This window comes from Lynx canadensis, chromosome F2 (genome assembly GCF_007474595.2).
Source record: "Lynx canadensis isolate LIC74 chromosome F2, mLynCan4.pri.v2, whole genome shotgun sequence".
NCBI classification, from domain to species: domain Eukaryota; kingdom Metazoa; phylum Chordata; class Mammalia; order Carnivora; family Felidae; genus Lynx; species Lynx canadensis.
The window spans coordinates 53855530-53882164 of NC_044320.2; the positions used below are offsets into that span (position 1 = coordinate 53855530).

A 26635-nucleotide genomic window follows, 5' to 3' on the forward strand; every position below is an offset into this window, starting at 1 on the left:
TAACTGTTACGGAAGTGAATAAAAGACATTCTCTTTCGTTAATTGTATTGGCCTTAGACCTTCTCGAAGAAAAGTAGGTTTGGGAGCTAGGGAGATAGGTGGGGAAATGTGAACTGCATTTTTGTGAAAGCTATAATAAATGCTTTACACCGCTCTGGGGAAAAGAAAAATCCAAATAAGCACTTACTTGCTATGGACTATCTGGAATTGTATTTGAGGACATTAAGAATCTGTCCCCAAACATAGCAAACTAACAAGCCACGCATTGCCTCAAGCACTGCTGGGTACTCGTGCATTCCCACTGTACGTTTTTAGGTTAGGAAAACAAAGGCCTGGACAACAGAGGGGACTTGCCCCGAGGCAGGTGTCCAGGTGAGTGCAGGGCGTCCCGCACACACATCCTTGCCTTTGCTCTAAGGCTTCCTCCTGACATGCACTAATCACAAGATTGTGTCACTTCACGTGAGAAGCTGTCTCAAAACACAGTGGTCTCTCCGCAGGAGGACGAAGCACTCTGTGCCCATGTTACCACCTGTGAAGGACTGACTGACCCACCAGCTTGTGCCACTTCTTGCTCCCGCCATGGGACCTTCGGGGAGCGTGCTGAGCAGCGGACAGATGCAGGTGGTCCTGTGGGGCAGTTTGGCGGCTCTCGTCACTTTCTTCCTCATCAGTTTCCTCATCTTTCTGTGCTCCAGTTGTGACAGGTGAGATCTCCTGTGTATCCGCCGGAACCTTGAAATAACCCGTTCCCTGTGCCCAGAAGACTCTTCGTAGGAAAAGCACGTTATAAACAGAATCCCGCTACACAGACATTGACAGAAACCCCTGTGTTTCTGAAGTTAACTAGCTTCTGTGCTGCAGAGCATCTCAGGACGTTTTTTGTATTCATCGAATGAAAATCCGTGCTTGATTTTGCTCAGGAGCAACTGGGAGAACCCTTGTATACGAAACTTCCCAAAATGAAATTCTTGCCGTTCTTTTGAGCACGTCGTTGTTAAAATTTATATTGTGTTTTCCTGTCGATGGACATTTGGAAATCTTAGTATGATGTGCATGAAAGATACTCTTTGCTGCCACTTCACAGTTACTGATTATAATTGCTATTACGTGGTTTGAAAGGACCATTCAAGTTTTGTGATCTAGAACTGCAATTTCTTAAGAAACATTAATTTTCCTAGAAGAGAGATGAAATAATCATCTTGGTTGTTTCTAGAGTTATGCTTCTTCTCCCCTTCCATGTCTCCCTCATTTGGAATGTCTGTACCCCCCCCCCCCCAATAAAAGCTCTTTGCTCAGAACCAGAGGTCTTTCTGACATGTTGGGAGTGATTTCCCAGGTGTTCAGATGCTGTTAGGATATTTTGCAGGAGCGCCTGGGTGGCTCAGTAAGTTAAGCATCCGACTTCGGCTCAGGTCATGATCTCGTGGTCCGTGAGTTCGAGCCCCATGTCAGGATCTGCGCTGCCAGCTCAGAGCCTGGAGGCTGCTTCGGATTCTGTGTCTCCCTCTTTTTCTGCCTCTCCCCTGCTTGCTCTCTCTCTCGCTCTCTCAAAAATGAATAAATGTTAAAATTGTAAAATAAGAAGGATACATGCAGCCTCCTGGCAGATTGGTGCCGTGGGGCTGGAGCAAACCAGCCAGTCTACCTCCAAACCTTCCTCTCAGTAACTTCAGGAGAGACCCAACAAGGGTCATTTACAAATCTGACAGGATTTCCTACCCTGAAGTCTCTGTCAAGAAGAGGAAAGTCAGACCCTCCCAACCAAGTAGGCTTCCCGTCTCCTCCCAGTTTAGACCTGGAGCTCTACAGCTGGATCTGAGTCTGCTCAGGAAGGTGCAAAAATAGAGGCTGGTGGAGTTTGCTCCCCTGGACTAGGGAGGGCCTGCCTGTAATTATTTACACTCCCACTAGGCGTCACTGTTGCCTTGACAAATGTGGGACATGTATTCTCTAGTACGGATGGCTTTCCTTAGACTGTCCTGAGTAAAAATAAATTCTATTTTTATTCGATGGACTTTTCCATAGACTGGAAGTACATATGACTCATCCTGAGAGCATGTATCCTTCCCAACGTGCCAAAATTTGTGTTTTCTTTCATTTTTTTCCCAGTCCCATTGCACTGGGTAGTCGACTCTGAGTTTGTCTGGATTTTCTTTTAAAAAAGGGAAAAAACAGGTAAAATTATTTCTAGCATTCTAGAGTCGAGACAAGTTTCTGCTCAGGAATGTGCCTCAGTCCTCTTGTGAACTTGTATTTTCTACTCTGGGAGAAAGAGAGCTAGAGAGGTGACGGGTCTCATGCTGTGACTTGACCCCCCTCAGACCCTGACGCCTGCAAAGGAGTGATGGAGTCACGGTCCAGCTTTTGCTTCTTTGGCAAAACAAACCAGGATCCTAAAAGATTTAAATGTGGACAAATATTCAGATAACCAAGGGGAGCGTCTGTTTGATCTTAGACGGCACGTTTGACGTTACAGCAATGTTTTCTCTTCCATTTCAGAGAAAAGAAGCCGAGACAGCACAGCGGGGACCACGAGAACCTGATGAACGTGGTGAGCCCATATACACATGTCTGTGTGTGCTTTCGAACACCGGCCACTTATCTAAGTGTGTTCCCACAAGCTGGCAACCTGAGGGAAATGGAGGGAAGGAGCTCACCAGAGTTAACTGGCTGCCTAGAGTCCTCCCTCTGAAGGACTGTTACTCAGCGTGGCTAGAGGCCTGTGCAATTAGCCGGGTTGGTTGGGAGAGTTTCAGAAATGGATGCAATCGTGCTGTTGCCGGAAGGATCCTGAGAGCACGCCAACCTACTGCAGGGAGCCCCTGCCCAGCTCCAGCCTAGTATTGGTTTGCTGGGGCTGCATAACAAAGGATCACAAACAGTGGGGCTTCAATACCAAATGTATTGTCTTGACGTTCTGGAGGCCAGAAATGGAGATCCAGGTATCAGTGGGGTTGGCTGGCTCCTCTGAGAGCCTGGAGGGTGAATCTGTTCCAGGCCTGTCTCCCAGCTTCTGGGGGTTTGCCGCTCCGCGTGGTCTTCTCCCTGTGTCTCTCCATGTGGTCTTTCCTCTGCATGTCTCTGTCTAAGCTTCCTCGTTTGGTAAGGACTCCAATGTGACCTCATCTTATTGAGTTTCATCTGCAAGGACCCTGTTCCAAATAAGGTCACATTCCTAAGGTATCGGAGGTTAGGACTTCACCTCTGAAGTTTGGGGAGTATCCAGTTCAACCAGTAACAGCTGGTCATGAAGCTAACCAAAAGGTAGGACCCCCGTCGGCCTCGATGTGGCCTGGCTGGGTTTCCACAGCTCTCACATGGGGTGCTGTTGAGCCACAAGGGGCTCTTAGACCCACCCTGGTGAGGAGCACCCTGAGTGTCGGGGTCATGCCCTTACCTGGCTGAGCACTTCCAGCAGCTGGGGAGGGGGCCACCCCGTATTCACAGGGCTGACTTCGTCGGTCTTGCTCGAGCCCCATGGAGGTGCTAAAACAGAGAAGGTGTCTCCGTTCGCTGACATAATTCCTTAAGATCAGGCAAAATCTGCCGTCGGGAAGAGGGTGTGAAATAGGCAGCCAGCAGACAAAGGCGTCTCCGGGCCTAGTCACCGTCCCCCACCAAGGGCGTGCAAGGCTCTTGTATCCCAAGCAGGCTGGAGTTGTTGGGGCTTCTCTCCTCCGGGAGCCCCTGGGGTGTCCTTGCCTCCTCCTCTGCACGCACACCTCACCCGCTGCTGTTCTGCGTTCTCAGCTCTCCCTTTACCCTCTTTCTTACCCCCATTCCAGTCTCTGGCTGTCAACTCCACTTCTCAGCTGTGCACAGCGCCCCCGTCCAGCGCACAGAGCGCAGATCGCTGCTGTGGTGGCATCGAGAGGGTGGAGGGGCGCCTTGGTGGCTCAGTCGATTAAGCCTCCCACTCTTTTTTTATAAATGTTTGTTTATTTTTGAGAGACAGAGTGCAAGCAGGGGAGGGGCAGAGAGAGAGAGACACACACACACAGAATGTGAAGCAGGCTCCAGGCTCTGAGCCGTCGGCACAGAACCCCATGCAGGGCTCAGACTCACGAATGGGAAGATCATGACCTGAGCTGAAGTCAGATGCTTAACCCACTGAGCCTCCCAGGCGCCCCGTGCAACTCTTGTTTTAGGCTCAGGTCACGATTTCATGGTCTGTGAGTTCGAGCCCCATGTCGGGCTCTGCACTGACAGGGCAAAGCCTGCTTGGGATCCTCTCTATCCCCCCTCTGTCTGCCCCTCCCCAGCCCATGCACACATACACGTGTGCACCCTCTCTCTCTCTAAATAAATAACAAATGTTTTTTAAAAAGTTGGGGGAGATGGGGGGTTAGCTCTGCGGTTGCTTCTCCCACACGTAGGTCCCTGGTCCTGGCTTTCTTCACCACCCCCCATGCTCCTTGGTGCCGGTTGGGGCTAGAGGAAGGGCTTCTGTCTCTGTCCTCCTCCCAGATTCCTTCCCTGTGCTGCTACACCCCTGGTGGGGCCCAGGGAGCCGTCAGCAAGCCCCCCTGCCGTGTGGTTCAGATGCGTGCCCCAGCGTGAGAACTCCTGCTGCAGACCTTCAATGCCTGCGTGGCCCAGGGTCAGGGACGAGGTCGAAGGTAGTGGCACGGGGGGATGAAAGGAAAACGCAGGCCGTTCCCGTGCCGTATCCTTAACTAATAACCGCACAGCCTCTCTTCTACAAACGTGTGGGGGAGAGCACGCAAAAGCACGTGTTCACACGGGCCGTGGTACGTGAGCTCACACACACCCACCACAGCCTTCCACCCGGCTCTCTTTAAGAGCTTCTCTCTCAGCTGCTCGATCTTATTCAACTTGCAGATTCGCCACTTAGACCAAAGAAGCCCCCCAAGTCAGCCTCGCCTCCGCACCCCACCCCTGATCCCAGCTCTTGTACATCCTTGCTCCCTCCTAAGCCCCAGATGGGCCACCACTAAAGCCTAGCCTGAAAAGATCCAGAGGCATGGGGGTGTCCTGAAGTTTGCTTCTTGTGCCACAGAGAGAGGGAGGCTCACTCCAGGCTCCTCTGGGGGCACTTTCTCATGGAAGCTGAGAGGAGAAGTGGTGGCTAGGACCCAGGTTATGCTGCTTCAGCAGCGATGGGTACTTATGCTGTGATGAGCCGACCTGGGAGCTTCTCCCCCTCACACCTGACTCCTGTCTGGGTGCAACCTTTCTGGGATATGAGAGCCTGCACCTTAAGCTCCTGGCGTCCTTACACAATGACCCACCTCCTGGCACCCTTCACTCAGGAGCAGCGTGAAACTGAAACAGCGGACTCTCAGTTAAGGGTTCATGACATAGCATGAGCTATTTGCTTTATTATTATTATTATTATTATTACCTGGTTCCCAGTAAGAAGTCAGAGAATTTGTGAGGCCAACTAGCCAAGCTTCTGGTGCTGTTTATATCAGAATTTCCCTGTGGAATCCTGGAACATAGGCCAAGTGTGGCCTCCTGGGTCATGCACACTGTATTCTGCGAGAAGGATTTGGGGACAGGTCACATTAGCAGTGATTCAGGCTGCTACATGGAACCAGTTGGGCATTTAAAGAAACATGTGCTTTCTGATTACTTATTTATTCCATATAGTATCTCCGTATTCGAGCCCAGTAGAAAAAACCTTCAATGACTTTCTTCCCTCCAAGCATCCAGAATTTGTGAGAATGAGAAAGATTTGCAAACCTACTATTTAACGTGATTGTTCTTGTGAACCTTAAAGCAGAGACTTGGCTGGTTATGAAAGTCTCAGAAATCGATTATAGTATCTGTCTTCGACCAGACTTAAGCCTCTTCCCTTCAGATGGCATATTTGTCTTGGTGTGGCATGCCTTTAAGAATAGCATTTTGTGGGTCGCCTGGGTGGTTCAGTCGGTTGAGCATCTGACTCTTGATTTCAGCTCAGGTCATAACAGGGTCATGGAATCAAACCCCACACACATCAGGCTCCTCACTGAGTGTGGAGTCTGCTTAATATTCTCTCTCTCTCTCTCTCTCTCTCTCTCTGCCCCTCTTCTCTGATCACATGCGCACATGTTCTAAAATAAAATTTTTAAAATGTTTTTAATTTTTTTAATGTTTCCTTTTGAGAAAGAGAGAACACAAGCAGGACAGGGGCAGAGAGAGGGAGACAAAGAATCCAAAGCAGGCTCCAGGATCTGAACTGTCAGCACAGAGCCCGACGTGGAGCTCAAACACGAACCATGAGATCATGACCTGAGCCAAAGTCAGACGTTTATCCAACTGAGCCATGCAGGCACCCCTAAAATTAATTTTTTTTTAAAAAAACGGCATTTTACAGAGCCTGTGGTATAAGGAAGGATGCGGCTGCTCTCTGCTGGGGTCAGTTCTGACCAGCACTGGGCCTTTTGGCCACCTTCTCACCTTAAGCTAAGGGGACTGATCCCTCATGACCTACCTGTAGCCCAGTTGGAGACCCCAGGTGGAAAGCTCTGCAAATGGTCTTGAAGATTCCCAGTGCCCCCAAAGATTCTAGAACAATTCTGTCCAGTAGAGCTTTCCACGGTGATGGAAGTGTTCTGTACCTGATCTGCAGTAACCACTAGCCACCCGTAGCTGATGAGCATTCAAAGTGTGACTAGCAATTCAATTTTAATTTCACTTAGTTTAAGTGGATTTGGGTTTTTGTTGCTGCGGTTTTAATTTTTAGAAAAAGCCATGGCCACTCTCCTCTGCCCGCAGTCTGATTGTTCATGTGGTATGTTTGTTTTGCAGCCTTCTGACAAGGAGATGTTCAGCCGCTCAATAACTAGCCTGGCCACAGATGCACCTGCCAGCAGTGAACAGAACGGAATACTCACCAATGGGGACAGTAAGTTATGCAAAAATACGAGCTTTCCATGCAGACCCCATCACATTTCAAAAAACGTAGCTCAAAAATCAGCAAATGTGTTCTTGCCCACTCTTGGTATTCTACCAGTTTTAGTGAATGTCCTCTCATTTGGATGAAAAGCTAGTATTTATTAATTGGTTTCTCTGTGCCATTGCTCTAAGATCTGTTTGTATACTAACCCATCCACACAACTACTATAAGATTACTGATATTAATATTCTCACTCCCTGTAAGATAGCTGTTGTTACTGTCCACAGCTTAGAGGTGAAGAAACTGCAGCACATTGCTGCTTCGACAGATCACCACAAACTTAGTGCCTTAGAAGAACTGAAATGTATTAACTTATGGCTTTAAAGTACCAGCAGAAATGCACTTCTTCCTGGAGGCTCTAGGGGTGAATCTGTTCCCTTACCTGTTTCAGCTCCTAGAGGCTGCCTGCATTTCTTGATTCCTAGCCTTTCCCTCCATCTTTACACCTGTTCCCAACTCTCTTGCCCCACTCTGTCACTTAAAGGGATTCTTGGGGCGCCTGGGTGGCTCAGTTGGTTCAGCATCTGACTTCAGCTCAGGTCATGATCTCACGGCTCATGAGTTAGAGCCCTACATCAGGCTCTGTGCTGACAGCTCAGAACCCACTTTAGATCCTCTCTCTCTCCCCTCTCCCCTACTCTCTCTCAAAAATAAATAAACATTTAAAAAAAAAAAGCCTCTCATGATTACGTTGGGCCCACCTGGGTGACCCAGGCTACTCTCCTTCTCAGGGTCAGCTGATAGTTCACCTGTATCCTTAATTCCTCCCTGGCCACGTAGCATAACACACACATACACAGGTTCCAGAGGGTAGGACATGGACACCTTTTGGAGGCCATAATTCTGCCCGCCATGGAGAGGCTCATAATTTGCCTGAGATCACAGTCAGTGTGCTGACGATCTGTAATCTGAGTGCTGGGCACACCTCTGGATCCACTCTGCACACCGCCTGTTGCACGCACGGAGTGCTGTCCCTGACAAAAATAGCAACTACACTTGCTTCACACTGTCCAGTTTGTAAAGTGCTTTCACCTGAGGTAGGAGGTTGTCCTGTACCCCGTGTCCTGCTAAGGAAACTCGGGGAGTGGTGGGGGGGGCAGTATCTACCCCAGAATCTGCAGACTCCAGTGCTTGTTCTCTGACCACCATGACACATGTCTGGGGCCAGAGGGCAAAAGTTCAACCCCTCTGTGATGAGTAAGTAAACCTAGGGTGGTACCTGCCGTTGTGTCAGACACTGTCCTGGGCTGCAGGGGTCTCAGAGAATCCCAGTCTAGTCCATGAAGATTAAAACTCGTAAGTTATAAACACACACATACGTACATATGTAAAGACTATATATCGTATATAAGAACTATATATTATATAAGGAGCATGTAAGATAGATGTATGAGTATAAATATACATATTTTAGTACACATTTATTCGTATATACTTATACTTTTTATGCTTACACATGAAGAATAGATAGTATATAAAGAACATACAATAGAACAACAGTAATTTAATAACTTGTTCACTGCAATGTAGGTATCAGAAGGGCGGGGCTGGCTTTGTTGATGTACTCCAACCATCTCTGGCACACAGTAGGCACTCAGAAAACATGACTGAATGGTTTCACACAGTAACATTTCTGTGCAAATCGAAGGATTTCACATTTGGATTTTCTAATTTGAGGTAGAAATGGTAGGGGGAAGGGCAGTGAGATGGAAGGAAGAGGCACAGGTGTGCAGTCCCTTTGTTACACTGGTTTAGGGCACATTTTTGCCCCCTTGTTTCCATCGTGTCTGTCACACAAAAGTGACCACTGAAAGGGAATGGTTTCCAGTTATTCCCTCCAAACGGGAGGAGGCCGGTAAGGCCAGGGAAAGTGGCCACCATACATGCCCCCCATTTTGGTGCCCAGCCACTCACGGTCTGGCTCCAGGGAATATCACTTTCTTCCTCTGGTCACGTTAGGCACTCTGCCTACCAGAGTCCCACCAATAAGCAATGAAAGTAACTGTGAACCAAATTAATAGCCAAGACAACTTATTAAATATTGTATCAGAAAGATGTAATAGCTGGTTTTAGTTTCAACTGTGGTTGAAATAAGAATATCAAGTAACAATCATACCATCTGTAATTTGCAGTTTAGAGTCCAATAAAAAGCACCTTGATTTAACCTAACCTTGCATTATTCAATTCACTGTAATAATTATTTAAAGAATTGTCTTTCCTCATTTTTAATACTTCTGCTGCCTTAGTTCTTTCAGAAGACAGTACTCTGACCTGCATGCAACATTATGAGGAAGTCCAGACCTCAGCTTCAGATCTGCTGGACTCCCAGGACAGCTCAGGGAAGCCAAAATGTCATCAGAGCCGGGAACTGCCCAGAATTCCTCCTGACAGCGCCGTGGACATGATGCTCAACGCGAGAGCCGTGGATGGGGACCAGGGCCTGGGGACGGAAGGGCCGTACGAAGTACTCAAGGATAGTTCCTCCCAAGAAAATATGGTGGAGGACTGCTTGTATGAAACTGTGAAAGAAATTAAGGAGGTGGCGGCAGCTGTGAACCCAGGGAAAGGCCATGGCAGCAGGTCAAAGTCAACTTCCGCTTTGAAAGAGCTTCCGGGGCCTCAAGCCCCCCAAGCAGACTTTGCTGAGTATGCCTCGGTGGACAGAAACAAAAAATGTCGACAGAGTGTTAATGCAGAGACTGTTCTTGGAAATTCATGCGATCTGGAAGAGGAAGCCCCACCACCTGTCCCCGTTAAACTTCTGGATGAGAATGAAAACCTTCAGGAGAAGAGAGAGAGCAAGACAGGAGACGAAGGAGCCACAGAGGGGACCAGTGAAACCAACAAGGTAGGCCCCCATGTTTGTGCTTCATGTGCTTTTGTCACGATTCGGAATCTAGCTGATCTTGGGGCTTTTACTGGCACATCATTCTGGGAAATACATATAAACACTTTCAGGTTCGTTGAATGATGAAAGCTGCTTCATCATTCTGTGTGTGGCTCTCCCCACCCCCCCCCCCGCCCTTCCAAATAATAAAATGCTAAAAACTCATGTTTGTAAAATATTTTCTCTTGGCCCCTTACTTGGATATTTTCCAGTTTTTACATCCTATCTAATTGGGGCTAAGTATTACTGTCTTCATTTTGAAGACCAGGAATTTAAATGGAAACTAGACTGTTTGCCCCGTGTTTAGCCTTTTCTTTTGCTGCTGCCTCAAGCAGCATGGTGATCCCAGAAGTCAGAGCATAGGAACACACACAGAGGGAACAGACTCACAGTTGCCACTGGTTGTATCTGATTATATGCATACTTCTATATAAAATCAAGTAAAAGATTTTATTTTGTGACAATTTCAAAACAATAGCCAATAACTCTTAAGGTTAGATACTCAACAAAGCTCTCAAATGTATTAACAATCCCCGGGCCTTACCTGTTTCTGATAACTGGATGTATGAGCCACAATAACTTGAAATTCACATTTCCAGTTGTCAGTATCTCCTTGGGATTTAACCAGGCCCAGTCTTCTTTAGTCAACTATTATCTGATTTCTGTCCTCTCCACAGGAAAAAGCAAGGTTCTCATCTCAGGTTTTGGTGGGAAGGACAAGTAGGGGTTAGTCAGTCAATACAGTTGTAGCCTTAAAAAAACATCTGGAGTTTATGATCAAAATGTGAACCCTGGCTGTGGCTATATAGGTTATACCCAGTAAGTCATTCTTTGTGGTATTCTCTGAATGCGTTTCAACTTTTCATATTATCTGTGAAATCAGCTGTTGAGAGCCCCAATAAGAGTGTTCATGAACCTAGTCCTAAATGCAAAAGTGCGGTCTATTGTTTTGCCCTTCATATAACCAGAGATAATAAAACTAATGTAAAGTCTATTATGCCTAAAAAAAATTCAAGCTTTTTTTACTTATAAGCACTTGAAAGATAAGGTCAATTGTCTAACCACTACCACTAAGCAGTTCTCCAGATATCCCATTAGAAAATGGAAATACCCATCTGGGAATCAATAGTAATACAAGAATGAATAACCCATCATCTTCATATAAACAATCTTAATTTTAAGCAACTCAGATAACTTGAAATATTTAATATTCATTCATTTTTTTATTCATGCACAAGATTTTCGCAAGCACCTACTACGTGCCACATAATCTTCTAGGTGCTGAGAATCCACTAGTGAGCAAAACTTCTGAACAAAACTTCCTGCTCCAGTGGAGCTTACATTTTAGTGGGGAGAGACATAAATATGCACAAAACTAAAGTATATGGCACTTTAGAAGGCTTTAAAGTTTATAGGGAAAAATTAGAACAAAATAAGGAGGATTAGGAAAGTGGAGTGAGTACAATTATGAATCAAGTGGTCAGGGTATGCCTACTGTGAAGGTGGCATTTGAATAAAACGTTCAAGGAGGTGAGAGAATGAGTTGTATACATTTAGGGGAAGAGCGGAGGGAATGGCCAGTGTGAAGGGCCTGAGGCTGGAGCCCGGCCGGCCTGTCCAAGGGAGAGGAGCGGGACAGGTGTGGCTGGAGAGGAAAGGGTAGTAGAGAGGAAGGTAACTAGGGGCCCAATCCTGTGTGGCCTTTACTCATAATCTGAATAAAACAGGGGTCATTAGAAAATCTTGAGAAGAAGGGATGACTCTTTGGATCTTTGGCAAAGATGCCCCTGACTGTACTGTCAGATTCAACTGTAAAGGGAGGAGCAAGGAGGAACACCAGGTGGCCATTCTCACAGACCAGACAAGAGATGATGGTGGCTTAGAACAGGACAGAAGTAATGGGAGAAGCTAAGCTGGAGCCAAGAGATTGGTTGGTGGACCAGATGTGTGATGAAAGAAAGAAAAGATAATGATGAGTCCCAGGTTTGGCCTGAGCCACTACCAAGATGGAGTCACCATTCACTGAAATGGAGAGGGCTGCAGGCAGGCAGGTTTTTGGAGAAGATTGCATATTCGGTGCTGGACATGTTTCGTTTGAGATACATACTGGATGTCTGAGTAGAAACAGCAGAGAGCAGCTGGATGGATGAGGAGGTTTAGGAGAAAAGGTCTGGGTTGGATTTGTACACTTGGAAGTCATCGGCAGAAATTTTTTCTTACAGCCATGACATTGCTTTAAGGGGGGAATGAGATCACTGATTGAGTGTAAATGACAACTAGAAGAGTTCCCAGGGCGCAGGTCTAGGAAAGAAAAGGAACGAGCAGAGGACACCTAAATAGGAAAGAAAAACAGGAAAGTTCAGTGTCCTGGAAGCCATTTGAAGAAGGTTCAGGGACAGGGAAGTGGCCACTGTGGCAAACGCAGCAACGGGTCAGGAATGATGAGGGCTGAGGATTGACAGTCACATTAGTCACATGATGGACATTGGTGTCCTGGAGTGTCAGAGGCAGAAACTTGACTGAAATGGTTTAGAGAGAGAATAGGAGGAGAAACATTATTTGAGCAACTTTTTTAGACAAGTCTTTTAAGAGCTTTTGCTATAAAGGGATGAGGCCATAGATGGAACTGGAAGAAGGGTTGGTTTGTTTTGTTTTCAGAGTCAGAGAAATAACAGCATGGTTTCACGTGGGTGGGAATGATTTCACAGTGAGGGAAAAGCTGATGATATAAACTGAATGGGAGACTTGCTGGAGTGAATGTTCATGAGTAGATGTGAGGGGGCAGGATCTCCTGCATAAGAGGAGGGGATCACCTTTAAGAGGGGCTTGAAGAGTTCTTTGGTGACAGGGAGGAAGGACAATTCATGAATGCAGAGATGGGGGTGGGGTAGGGTATAAGTTCCTAGAAATTTCTGATTTCTTCAGTTTTCTCCAGGTCACCAGGTAAGAGTGAGGATGGGGGAGGAGGTATTGGGGCCTGGGGAGGGAGGGGAAGGTGGGAAGTAAACAGCCGAGCAGGGACCAGGTATACTGGCAAGGGTGGTCCAACACAGAGTAGTGCTAAGAACCCACCTGAAGGCTGAATTCACCAGTGACCAGGAAGGGCATTGGGTATTTAATACTACTGGGTATTGAAAAACATTGTACAATAGATACAAGAGGGGGAGAGGGGTAGAAGGAGAGAGAGAATCTCAAGCAGGCTCCACAGTCAGCATGGAGCCTGACATGTGACTTGATCCCACGATCCTGGGATCATGACCTGCGCCGAAATCAAGAGTCAGATGCTCAACCGACTGAGCCACCCAGGCACCCCAACACAATAGATTTTTTACAAGTGTTTGTAAGTGTTAGTTGCTTGACAGCATTTCTTTTATTAGTGTTTCTTCTTTTAATGTTTATTTTTGAGAGACAGAGACAGAGTGCAAGCGGGGAGGGCTGAGCTGTCATCACAGAGCCCAATGCAGGGTTCCAACTCAAACCGTGAGATCATGACCTGAGCCCAAGTCGGATACTTAACTGACGGAGCCACCCAGGCACCCCTTGACATAATTTCTTTGTAGAAAATAATATCTTCCCTAAAAATCATTTGAAAACATTTTTATAGATGTGTCAAAACAAATGCAAAAGAAAGGCTGGATTATTGACCTCAAACTATATCTTCCCTTGGTCTGTGTTTGTTTTAACAGAGATTTAGTTCATTGTCGTACAAGTCCCGGGAAGAGGACCCAACTCTCACAGAAGAGGAGGTGAGTTTTGTTGCTTTTTAAATAACCAGAAAACTTTAAAGAATAGAGCGTTTCTCCCTGAATAAATGCACTGTTATGTGACTCTTCTCTGAAAAAGCTGAAATACTCTTAAGCATATGTGTGGAGGCCAGGATTTGGGAATGTTGGCTTTATAGTGGCTCAAGTGACTGGGAGATGGTAGGAGAAAAAGGAAGACAGGATGAACAGGTCATCTAAGTGAAAGAAACAGAGTAGGAAAGAAGGAACAGAAAAAAAAGATAGGAAGAGGAGGGGAGAAAATAGAATGACAAGAGAGAGATTTAAGTTCGAGAGCTTTAGTGAGCAGTCAGGAAGGAAGTCCACCTTCGAAGGCACTTAATCATGGGTTGGAAAACACAGGAAACTGGAACAGGTGGGTGTAAGGAATTTAATCCAGCCTGGGAAGTGGAGGGGGAAGGTTTTAATGAGGAATATGGAGGCAGAGAGCAGGTAACTAACTCCGGGAAGTACAATTCCAGGCTGCAGCAACAGTCAGACATAGCAGCCAACAAGAAAGCACCGTCTTCTTCCAAGTACCTGGGCTAAATATTCACCAGCTAAACTTTTCAGTGAAGCGTCAAAATCGTACAAGCTGGTATATATGTTATTATATCAAGCTAGGCTCAGAGAGCTGAACACCTCAATTTATCTGGCTGTATATAGCTTCTATCTGGAATTCCTAGCATGGTAAATTTTGTGCATGTAGGAAAATGACATACATATGCAGGGACATCCCCTCACATCATAGGACTTTGTGTAGAGTATTAAAAAATGAAATAGACTACAATCCCACATTGGGAGTTCAAAGAGCAGAGAGCTTCCATAGGCAATGTTGCCCACGTGCTTCTGTGTTTCTTGCCCCAGGGAAAGGACCTGCGATCTAGCCACCTGTTCATATGAGCCAAAATCCTGGGCATCATCCATGACACCCCCATTTCCTCTATGTCCTCAGACTCAGGCAGTAGCAGATCCCCTGAAATCTACCTCCAAAGGGTTTCCTTCACATGCTGCTGTGTCCGTGTCCACTGTGCCCGCCCCTCACCAGCTTGGTGGCGCCTTCACCTTCTTCTAGCAGTCTGTTGTCCCCACTGCACCAGGGCCATCCCACTTGGGACCAAAAAGAAGAATATATGAGAGATCTGGAAACAAATCCTTTAAAATAAAGTTGAGACTATGTAAAAATTTAGATTACTTTTCTTCTAATCTTACATTGTTTGTGGTTTGGGAAAATAGGACCTAGTTATACTGATGAATTTTTAACATAAAGAACGGTGATTCACATGTATTCATTTTAGGAAGCTGCTTTACAAAAAATAATTAAGGAAGTCACTTATTTTTGTATTTTTGTACTATAGTGTTAGCCAGTCCAGACAGACACTGAGACATGGGTTTTAAGTACAATTATCCCAATTTAACAGAATGATGGGAAAGGGTTGGTTATAGGAAGAGAAATGGGGGAAAGGAAGAGGGTAATTTATAAGAACATAATAACAATTTGCAGCCTAAATAATAAAGATGAGAGATTTAAAAGAGAAGAATTGTAGGGGCACCTGGGCGGCTCAGTCAGTTAAGCGTCTGACTTCGGCTCAGGTCATGATCTTGCGGTCCGTGAGTTCGAGCCCCGTATCAGGCTCTGTGCCAACAGCTCAGAGCCTGGTTCAGATTCTGTGTCTCCCTCTCTCTCTGACCCTCCCCCATTCATACCCTGTCTCTCTCTCTCTCAAAAATAAATAAATGTTAAAAAAAATTTAAAAGAGAAAACTTGTGACACTAAATAGCGGCAAGGTTTGAAAGGAACCTGTATACGAAATGGAAATCATAGTCCTAGAAGGTAGATATCCGAACATCAGAAGACTTGTAAATGTTAACACTTATGAAAGATTCTCAACATTCTCTGCACACTAGGCTCGTGCCCAGAGACAATATTAAGTTGCAAGTTAATGAAAGAGCCTTTAACTTTTTAAAAAGAGTGTAAAGGCCAAGAAAACCCAAGTAATTGCAAAGAGCGGAGCATTAATGGCAGGCATCGTGGGGAGGAAAGTTGAGGAGAGAAGCTGCAGTGTGCCCCCCTCATCGGTACAGGGCAGGAAATGGTGTGTTTGTCCTCCTCACTGTTGCCCCTGAGGGCACAGAGTGCATTTCTACTTTGCTGGCTCCCCTCTTCACTGTCATCCATGATTCACCCTTTATAATCTGTCCACATTTTTGGCTTGGACGACCTTTTAGATAATAAGTTCCATATGTTTGCACCTCACTGTGAAAAGCAGGTGATTTATTCTTCCTAATTTCAAAGAAATTATCATTCTTCATTTCAAGAGTAATTTTCCATTCAGATCTCTAAGGTGAGAATGTTAATTTACTATTCACTAGACAGGTCAGACCAGCATGGCAGAATTTCCCAAAGATGATTCCTCTGGTTTTAAATCTTCGGATTGTCAAGGCCTGGCAAAACAGAGCCACCAGCCTGTAGTGAAAAGTTCTCATGCAAATGACCAGTTAACATGCGGCAGGCCTGTCTTAAGAAGCTTTTGAGGCCAGCTGGAAACTTCATCCACAGTATGTAAGATATGTGAAAGCAAGGAAATATCTCTCCGCACTTGGGAAGCCAAGCATCTGTCAGGAGGCATGTTCATTTATTTCCTGGGTATTTGAATAAATCAATCATTATGGCCAATGAAGGTAATGAAGGATATTTCTACTTATTTCCAACTGTGGTTTCTAACAATAATACCCCCCCCCACACACACACACAAAATATCTCTTAATCAGTGTGTTTAATCTATCATTACCAAAGAAAATTAAATCCCTCTTGATAGTAGAGGTTATATGGAGTATGTTAATGAGACTGAGTAGGGGTGTCCAGAAAATAGCCCACACTTTCAGTAGGAAAGAGGGCCCTGTAAGTGAATTGTCCCCAAATTGCATTTCTGGGTTGGCTGGTTGCAAGTAAGAATGGATTTTTCCCACTGGAGAAAACTTATCCCCATCTGTAAATGTCTATTTAACCAGTAATATGCAATGAAGTTGAAAATTAATGGAAAATGAGGCTTTTACAGGTAGAAGTAGATTGCCAGCCAGAATCCAGGAGCTACTTTTCAGACCGCTTCGATGCAGAAAGAGTGAACCAAACGGTCTAATTCGGGGGTTCTCACACTTTAGTGGGCATCAAAATCAGCACAGAGTGCTGGGCCCCGTCCCCAGAGTTTCTGATTCAGTGCTTCTAGGATGGGACCCAGATCCTGCTGCTGCCAGTTCGAAGCCTGCCTTTTGAGAACCATTCATCTAACATCTGTCTTCTTCCTTTTTCCTTAAAGCAGTAGAGCTTTTTTTTTTTCCCCAGGTGAACTATTCTGATGTAGAAATCGAGTAAAACATGATACTGTAGTCAGGTCCTGGGGGCCTCATTCTGCCTGCTCTCCTCCTTCCCGAAGACCCAGAGAGAACCTGGTTGTCATGGGGTTATGTTCATAGGACTGGTCTACTTACAAAGTTGAACATATATAATTGTTCTCTAGTAATGTACTTCAGGATTAGCACATGAAGAACCCACTTCTGGGTATATAGCTGAAGGAGATGAAATCACTGTGTTGAAGACATACCTGTACCCTCAGGTTCTTAGCAGCATTATTCACCATAGTCAAGACATGGAAACAACCTAAGTATCCATCAACTGATGAATGGATAAAGAAAATGTGAGATACATATCCACGTGTATACATTTTAAATATATACATATACATATATATAATGTGTGTATACACACATGTACATACACACACAGTGGAATATTATTCACTCGTGAAAGAGATTCTACCTTCTGTGACAACTTGGATAGACCTTGAGAACATTATGCAAGTGAAATAAGTCAGACAGAGAAACCCAAATACTATATGTTCTACATAGATGTGGAATCTAAAAAAGCCAAACTCTTAGAAATAGCAAGTAGAATGGTGGTTGCCAGGGGCTGGGGAGTAGGGGAAAGGGGAGATGTTGGTCACAGGGTACAAACTCCCAGCTGTAAGCTGAGTAAGTTCCAGGGATCTGATACAGAGCATGGTGACTATAATTAACAGTGGTATACTATCATACTTGAAAGTTGAAAGAGTAGGTCTTGTTTTCACCACATACAGACACACACACACACACACACACACACGCATAGTGGTAACAAAGGAGTTAACTAAGCTTTGTAGTAATCATTTCACAGTATATATGTGTATCAAATTACTATGTTGTACACCTTAAGCTTACATATGCTATGTGTCAATAATATCTCACTAAAGCTGGGGAGAATTGGCAAAAAAAAAAAAATCTTAAAGGGGCATACACATGCCTATAGTGCTAAATATCTAGCTTGTTACTGTAAAGGGGGAGAAAGAAGTCAAACTTGAGGCTTATTTATTTAATTCACCCTTTGTTTTCTAGATCTCAGCCATGTATTCATCAGTAAATAAACCTGGGCAGTCAGGGAATAAATCGGGACAGTCTCTTAAAGCTCCAGAGTCCACCTACACCTCCATCCAAAGCGCCGCTCAGAGATCCCCCTCTTCCTGTAACGATCTCTACGCGACTGTTAAAGACTTCGAGAAAACGCCAAACAGCGGTAGCATGCTTCCAGCAGCAGTGAGACCCAGTGAGGAACCCGAGCCCGATTATGAAGCAATACAGGCTCTAAACAGAGAGGAAGAAAAGGCCACCCCAGAGACCAATGGCCACCGCGGCCTTCTCCCGAAGGAGAATGACTATGAGAGCATTGGGGATTTGCAGCAGTGCAGAGACATCACCAGGCTCTAGCAGCCCCGAAGACAACCAACCCCAGATGCCGTGTGCTCAGCCGCCTGGAGGGCTCAGCCGCCTGGGGGGCACTCCTGCGGGAAACAAGAAGCTCTGTCAACCCACACTCTGTATGCTGCTCCGGTAACCTGAAGACGACTGAAAGCGTGGAGACTGTTTAGCAGGGTCGGAAACAGTGAGGTACGTACAGAGTGCACCCGAGTGCGTCCCTGCCTGCAGGGGGCACTCGCACGCCCAAGCACATCTCTTTCATGCACCCTCGCCCTCTGGAAAGGTCCCAGCTGTCGGTGGTTTCATCCTATTCGTGAGGAAAGCCAAGATGAAAGGAAGAACTGCGTTCATCAAGAACCACGACCCCGCCTGCCTAAAATACTGCCATTCAGAAGAGCCAGGTTTTTCTTCCTTTCTTTTTTTTTTTTCCTGTCTGCCCCTAATATTTCTTCCCCGTGAAATCTTCCGATTTCTAATGGTTCATTCCGAGAAAATTCTCCCCCGAGGCTTGGCCCTTGCCTTCCACTTAGGGATTTTAAGATGGTAAGAAACTGTGGTTGCTGGTTCCTGTCAGCTCACAGGCCTCTTCCAAGAGCCGCACCTGGAAAAACGACCACTACAGGTGGACAGGACCGGGGCTGCCTCTTAGGTTTAGGTCTTCATTCCTTCTGATTTAGGCACTCCACATTGGCAGCCTCTCCCAAAGTACTTGAAGTCATTTTTAGATGCTTTATTTTATTTTTCTAGTCAAAGCGTGCCCCCCCAGTATTTGAAACTCTTCAGAGCCTTTTCAGTATTTTCAATGAACATTGTGGTACTTCTATACTTGTTTTAGCCCAGAGCTCATTTCTCTGAAACAGAGAGCCTTAATCTCCATGTTGGGACACACCACATATTTGGACGGCAGCCATGGCATCCGTCTCTGAAGGGCTGCGGACTTGAATGTGTATTTCTGATGCTCTCTGCTGCCACACTAACAGTGTGAGATTTCATAAGTTAACTGCTACCCTAAGGTAATCTATCTAAAATTAAAATGTAAACATTTATTTTTGTTATATAAATTTATAAGATGTTTTATGTTTAATGCCTAATTTCTAGAAAGTGCCAGAAAAAAATGTATATTAACTATTTTGATTTTGTGTACAATGATTTATACTCTCATTTTGAAAAGACACCATAAAGCACATAAGCTAGGTAACTACACATAGCTGTTATCTTTTTTCTAATCAAGTGTTTAAAATACTGAAGGTTTTTTCAAGACTTAACTTTTCAAATGGTACTTGGAGCTCCTGGTCAAAGTCATCTGGCTCACTAGAGAAATCAGCAGAATAAACACAAAGGATCGTTTTCAGTGAGTTCAGTGGGCAATACTGAAATATTTGAAATGGTCAAAAACAATGGAAAGAACGAAATATGACTAGGGATGTCTGCATTATTAACCTCATGAAGGTATTTATAATTCCATTAAGATTCAGTTACGTGTTTAAGAAAACAGTGATGGTTTGTGCAAGCCAGTCCTTGCAAATGCAAATTGCCTATTGGGGCTTTTTTCCCCTTCATTTTACAAAAATCAGTGGCTGAAATAACTCTGATTAAGAGCTCAGCCTGGTTTGAATTTAATCATCTCTTTAGACTTTATAAGGCCAACATTGGGCAACTTGTTCACTTTTCATTTTAAAAGGAACCTGCTATTATACAGTGTGGCTACAGAAAGGGACCTTTTCCTACACTGACAAAGGGGGAAAAAAGAGGCAGTTATTCAATGCTGCTGCGACATGTCTGGCTTTTCAGGTTGAATACTCTTGCTGTTTTCACTCATTATGACAAAGGATGCCGTTCGGAGGATGAGGCATCTTGCAAACGGTAGGGACCAGCTCACAGGCGTGTTTTTTTTTCCCATCCCTTGCATTCATGGCTTGATTTTGTGACTGCTCTGTGATACATTTCTGAAAATTGTGAAGTGAGCTTTGTTGGGGTAAACCGGTCGGTTGTCATTATGTTTCGGTCATCCTGGTCTTTCCCATGAAGACCTCTCGAGCCTAAGCACAATCATCATTGACTAGAAGATAAGGGCAGAAATACCCTTGGATTGGGGGGAAGGTTCATCAGGAAGGTGCCGCAAGTGGGCCTTGTTCTCTGAATTCGTATCTTTCATGAGCACTGTTTTGCCTGGTGATTTTCATTGCTTACTTGGTATTAATGAGTTTGACCCCACAATCTCTACATCCTGGGGTTCCTTTAGCACTTGGTGACGGCCTTGTCACATCGCATACCTAGTATTGTGCATGCTGCAGTGATGTCCTTTATGAGCGCTTGACCACTCCAAAGTTTTACTGTATTTCATAATGTCTTTACTTATTGCCAGGGAGGTGAGAATGACCTCTAAAGTGTAAAATCATTTCCAGAGAGGAAAGTTCTTTATAAATAGTCCTATCATCTTGAAATTTCATTATCAGAATTTCCCCCAGAAGCTCTGAAATAAAGGCTATGCAATATAGCCATAAAATATGCACTGAACTCTCTCTTGACTTGAGAATCTGTGCTAAGAATAAGTTGTGATTTAAAGTATTATAAGTGTATTTTAAAAGAAACTAGAAGGCCCTCCGGCATAAATGCTAAAAGAAGTAATAGCACAATCCATGAGGGGTGGGGGGCAGGGAGAAGTGGAGTAAACTTTGGGAGCAGGCTTGCTGTTTAGACCATTGGGTACCTCACTGAACTACAGTATTGATGTATCCTCATGGTTTTGACCTTAAAGTACAGTATTTCATAAATTTTGTCACTTTTACTTTATTCATTGAAAATCTGTGCTAGTGTTTGAGTTGGACAAAAGCCTATGGCTTCTTTAAAAAAGTTTCATGTTCCGCTAAATGTTACAGTTTAAATCTGTGAAAGGTAGTTATAAAAAGTTTTTACAGTATTTTTAAAATTCAACTTTGACATCCATATTATGCATTGTTATAACTTACGTTATGTGAAATTACACAAATAAACTAAGTTTTAGGAAGTGTTTTTTGTCCTGTAAGTCAGAATTGTAAACTCATCTTGCCTAAAGGCAGGATCTTTGTTTTTAGTCAGATATTTTGAAAGTTTAGAAGAATTTTTATGCTGTTTTTACTATTTCTCAAATGCAGTCAGCAGGAAAGTATGACCTATTTTACGTGAAATGTTTAAGGAAATTTTAAATTCTAGAAGAAAGTAATTTTTGCAAATATGTGGGCCACATACATTTTCTTTCCTGTCCACTAAATTACGTCATTAGGTTTATTAAAGCTTTTGAAGGTACTGCTGTCTTTTGTGGAAGAAGGCTAATTACTGATGTATCTGCCCTCAAAATCCAAGAGTTAATTCTAATTAAGTGCTAACAAGAGGTAGCCACCACAAAGAACTAAAATTTAACCTCAGGCTGTCACTGTATCTATTTCTCATATTTGACTTCCATTCTCTTAGAGCATTTATTTACTTTAACCAGTAACACACTGTGTGTATACATGTACATATACTATACATACATACCTATACATATTTACACACACACACACACACACACACACACACATATATATATAAAGATGTCTTTGGAATGTCTCCCCTACTAGTGTGATGACTATTGTCATAAAAGCAAAATAGAAAAAAGCTACCCAATAGTTTTCACTCAGTAATTACAAGAAAGCCTTCCTAGGTTACCCTCATAACATTTTTCTTATTAATAAATTCAGGTTTTAAGTTGTGTCCATAATTCTCTTCGTTGAAACCCAATGGTGTTTTAAAATAGTTTTGTCTTGGTTTTTTTTTTTTTTAATGTGTGTGGCTCATTGCATATTCAGCATGACAGGAGGAAATGTAAATAGGCGTCCTTCTCAGTGTTCTCAGTGTTGAGAAGAGATTCGGCCGAAAGCAACAAGAGCCATGTGAGCCAGGACAGAGCCACAGGGAGGTGACCCCCACCCCCCCACACACACCTGGTAGCAGAAGCAGAGGCCCGTTATCACATGGCTGCATTTTATTTCATTTTCCTTAGAAGGCCGTGTGAGTTTACCGCAGAACCAGCGAGCGGTGATGTAGCATGACATGCAGAAAACCGCTCTGAGATGTTCTGAGAGGCAGCTCTCATCCCAGAGCTTCAGTTCAAGACTGAGTTAGGATTTTGTAAATGAGTAAATGACATTTTTTTTTCCAGTGCTCCTTGTACTAGTTAATACTGAATCCGTGTGATCTAGTGATGCCATTCTTCCAAAAGTGTCGGCGTCTGGTACCCGGCCAGCTTCGTGGTGGCCCTGGAAGCACAGCTGTACTGACGGCTCTTTCCTGGAAATCCTGACAGGCTTACTGTCCTGTGTAACCGGGAGAAGCTTGAGTGTATCGTTTGGTGTAAGTGACTGATGTGAAAAATAGGAACGTGTGTCTATAATCTCAGATACGCCTTCTTTTTGCAGTGAAATCTATACGCCTCGTCCTGTAGTAGTGCTCTGTGTGCTGTACCTTTTCGTAAACACGGTATTCTTGACAGTGGCATTGGACAAGTTCAACGCACCTAGAAAGCGTTTGACGTAAAGAGACCAGTCCAGAAACCGTGATAGACTAGTCTTCATCTGGAATTATGAAAGTAAATTTTAAAAACCGTGGTCCAGAAGAGAACAAATATTCATAAGTGGGTTTTTTTCCTATCGCTCATTTTTAGGTCTGTTTACGTCCAGTCTCTGACATTTATAAAGTAGTCATTGTTTTTCCAGGTTCTTCTTTATTTCAGTTTTTCTTAATGCCAGATGAAATGAGAAATGTTGTAACTTTTATTAAAAAGGAAACTCTTTTAAGCATTCCATTTGGTATCGTTTATCTTAATGCAGTCAAATTAGATTTTTCTTTGCTCACCACTTATATACCGTGGGTATTTTTTAAAAATATATTATGCTCTGGTTGTCTTAGATCACCTTCTGTAATGGATGATAAAGGCTGGTAATGGTCATTCCTCAAACTTCTGTGTATGAAATTGGCAACGGTTTCATTGTTGTTACCTTTTAAATATCCTGTTTTATTAATGCACCTCAAGTTTTCAGGGGAAGTTTGAAAGCTAAACAAATAGGAATTTGCATTTCACTGTCCATGCATTTTTTCCTCATAAAAATAGTTTCTCAGAAGAAAGCGACATACTGTCCCATAGGTGGTCCTGATCAGTTTCAAAGTGCTCCTCTGACTCAAAAATAATTCATGACAATGGCGTTTTGACTCATTGTCTCAAAAGGTCTTTATAATGGTCAAATTGTCTAATTCACAAGAGAGTGGAAAAAGTTGTTTCTGATACTGGGCATTTTTAAACCTTGTTTTAAGTCTGAAAATACCTCACTGGCTTTAACATCTTCTAATTTTTCCCCTCCACTACTCTAGTCTTTTTAAGGAGCAAGTCTAAAGAACGGGGACACAAAGCCACTATTTCTTCCGATCTTACCTCGGCTCCTTCCGCACAGGTGACCTTCTGTCACTTTGCACAGCACCACACCTGTTCCCCCTCCCCACCCTGGCTGCTCTCTGCTATTCATAGGCCATTCCAACACATCTTTTGCAAAATGGACACACTCCTCAGATCACGGATCCTGCCTGCCAGCATGGAACCATTCCCTGCCACTGTCCGGTGGGCGGACAGCTCTGCCCGACTCACATGTTCCTATGTCCCAGGCTGCCGAGATAAGATCATGGGTCCACCTGGGGAAGCAGATGCTGGGTGGTACGGTCATGAGCTTTGCTAAACCATGTTCATACCTGCCCACATTTTTCATGAGAATGGTTGGCACTACAGGGCCGTGGAAAAGAACTTTAAAAAATTCTCCAGAATCAGAGTCACAACTGCAGAAAAATCAGCACCGTGCTCTAACTGGGTAAGCTCACTGTCCCTCATAAGGCTTTAGACTGCCTGTGTCTCCTAAGTTCCAGTGGAGTTAAATCCTTGGAATAACAGACCAATAACTTGACCATAAAGTAGGAGGATGCTGAGCCTTTCAAGGAAAAATACCCCTTTCTTATAAGACTTAATCACTTATAAAGTAAGCTGAGTGTAATATTCTTTAGCCATATAGCCATTTACTCCCTCCCTCGGGAGACAGTGCTTATGGATTCTGGTAGTTATAAGTAGTTTGGTCTGCTTTGCCAGGCTTCAAGGACACAAGAATGGTCAAGCATCTCACCGGGGAGCTACCAGATATTGAGAATAACTTGGCCATTTGTAGACAAACTGATGTTTGAAGTGAGAAACCAGATCCCTTTTAAGCACTCACTTTCCACACAGCTAAGGATCCAGGATGTGTTTGGGGTTTTTTTGTTTTTTTTTTTAACTTCACTCTAAGTTGTCATAGTTAATTATTTGGATGGGTATTCCAGAGTGTAATTTCCACCACCGCCCCCCGCCAAGTTAAAAGAACGGATATTCTCTTACACATTTAATTTTTAAAAGTTCACCTAGTATACCAGTTAGGCACCCATGCTAGGACGGTTAAGACTAAAAGGGAGACCAGTCTTAGCCCCTGGAGCCTCAGGGGCTGTCTTATACCTCAGAACTGTCTTATTACAATATCTGGTTTTGTTTTGTTTTTTAACTCAGCAGTTGGAAATCATGAGTTTAAAGCAAACTTTCTTTTTCCCTTTTTAAGCAGAAGAAGGAGAAAAAAACTTTTAACTTGAACTTCCCATTTAGGTAGTCAAGGCTTCCCTGAAAGACAGCAGTCAGTTCCTTCCCCAGGTAAAGAGGCGAGAACCAAAAGCCCAAGTCTATCTCTGAAGATTCCTTTTTAGGTACTTTTAATGTAAAACCCACACATGAATCTGACATGATGTTTCTGACCTGTCCCGTAAGCCTGCTTGCCTTTTTTTTTTTTTTTTTTTTTTTTTTGCATTTATTTTTTGATGATAGGCTTTCTTGTTTTTCCTGGAGCCACACTAAGACCATTCCGACAGGCTCCTCCGTGGCTGACTACTGGTGTCCTGGACGTGTGGCTGCACCATTAGCAGGGCTTGCCTCTTAGGGAAAAGCATGTGCAAAGTGTCAGACAAGCTGAATTTTATGTTCAAGTCAACAAGCATTTATGCCTCAGGTTTTGACATTTAAAAAATATTTTTCTGAGGAGCAACTACATATTTGATACGGGGGGCCTGGCGAGCAGGAATAAAATCTGAACTAAGCGACGTGGGCAAGACTTCCCACTCCTCACGTCTCAGTTTGTGTCTCTGGAAAACAGATTATCCCAGCTCCCTGTCTACCACCCTGAGTAGCCTAAGGAGCAAACCATAGTGTGTAGAAATGAGAAGGATGACCTCAAAGATTTCGATCATTTTTAGGCATTTTCTTCTTTGTAAACTCAGGAATAAGCCTGGTTTATGGATAGCATAATATGGCTACCAAAGCTACAGTTTTAGGCAACCAGATACATCCTTTCACATGTGTTTCATTTAAAAACCTAACTTGGTTGTAAAACTGGGAAAAGAAACTCCTCATAATAATAATTTTTAAAAGCCAACAAAAAGACTTCAGTAAAAGAGTGTGGTATCAGTCTGTCATCTGCCCCAGAGTGCTTGTTTCTTACCTATAGTATTTCAACAATTTTTATGGGAGAAAAAAATGCACACTTCTTGGAAAAGTGAATTGAGGTTTTGAATTAAATTCTAAGAGACGACAATTTAAAGAGAAACATTGGATTCAGAGATGAGCTCACAGCTCTGTGATCCCTGTTTCAGCATTGACTTTACTGTGTGACCTTGAACAAATTAACTACTCTGTGCCTCAGTTTCTCCATGTGCAAAATGGGGATAATGATACCAACCATTGCCTACCTCATGGGGATGTTATGGGGACAAATGAGATAATATAAATACAAATGCTTTGATCTCTGGAAGAAAGGTGCTATATAAATTACAGTTATATTGTTTTTAATGATCCAATTGTTATGTTTAGAGTTTAAATAATAGCAATACTATTAGTCATGTTAAGAATAAGTTTCAACTCAGTGCATAATTACAATTCTCTTCTGTGGCCAAATCTTGATCATTCATCCAGTAATGGTACCTAAGGAACTGAAATGGGTATTTGATTTCTGTGTGTTTCTGCCTGTAGTGTTTCTATTCTGAATGTTCCCAAAAGGCTGGAGTTTAACTTGTAATACCTTATAGTTTACATGTAATGAACCTTATTCAAGCTGTGTATAAAAGTATAATTACATGTAAATAGCAGGTACATTGTAATTAAAGGCACTTATCAAATTGTCTTTGTTCTTTTTAAATTGCAATAAAAGTCAGTTTTATATAAAA

At 43.7% G+C, this 26635-nt stretch overlaps 1 protein-coding gene across 2 annotated transcripts; it reads left to right on the plus strand.

Annotated features, from left to right (window-relative positions):
• The first annotated feature begins 501 nt into the window (after positions 1–501).
• Positions 502–26635, plus strand: PAG1 (phosphoprotein membrane anchor with glycosphingolipid microdomains 1). 2 transcript variants are annotated; one of them, XM_030303973.1, is made up of 7 exons: positions 502–707; positions 2503–2554; positions 6760–6856; positions 9154–9755; positions 13481–13540; positions 15929–16114; positions 17984–18071. In XM_030303973.1, exons 1-6 carry the CDS (start codon positions 583–585, stop codon positions 16088–16090), a joined length of 1098 nt encoding a protein of 365 aa, XP_030159833.1. In that variant the 5' UTR covers positions 502–582; the 3' UTR covers positions 16091–16114; positions 17984–18071. The 2 variants fall into 2 exon arrangements, with proteins under 2 accessions (XP_030159833.1, XP_030159832.1); XM_030303972.1 differs by lacking the exon at positions 15929–16114 and having other exon boundaries at positions 17984–26635.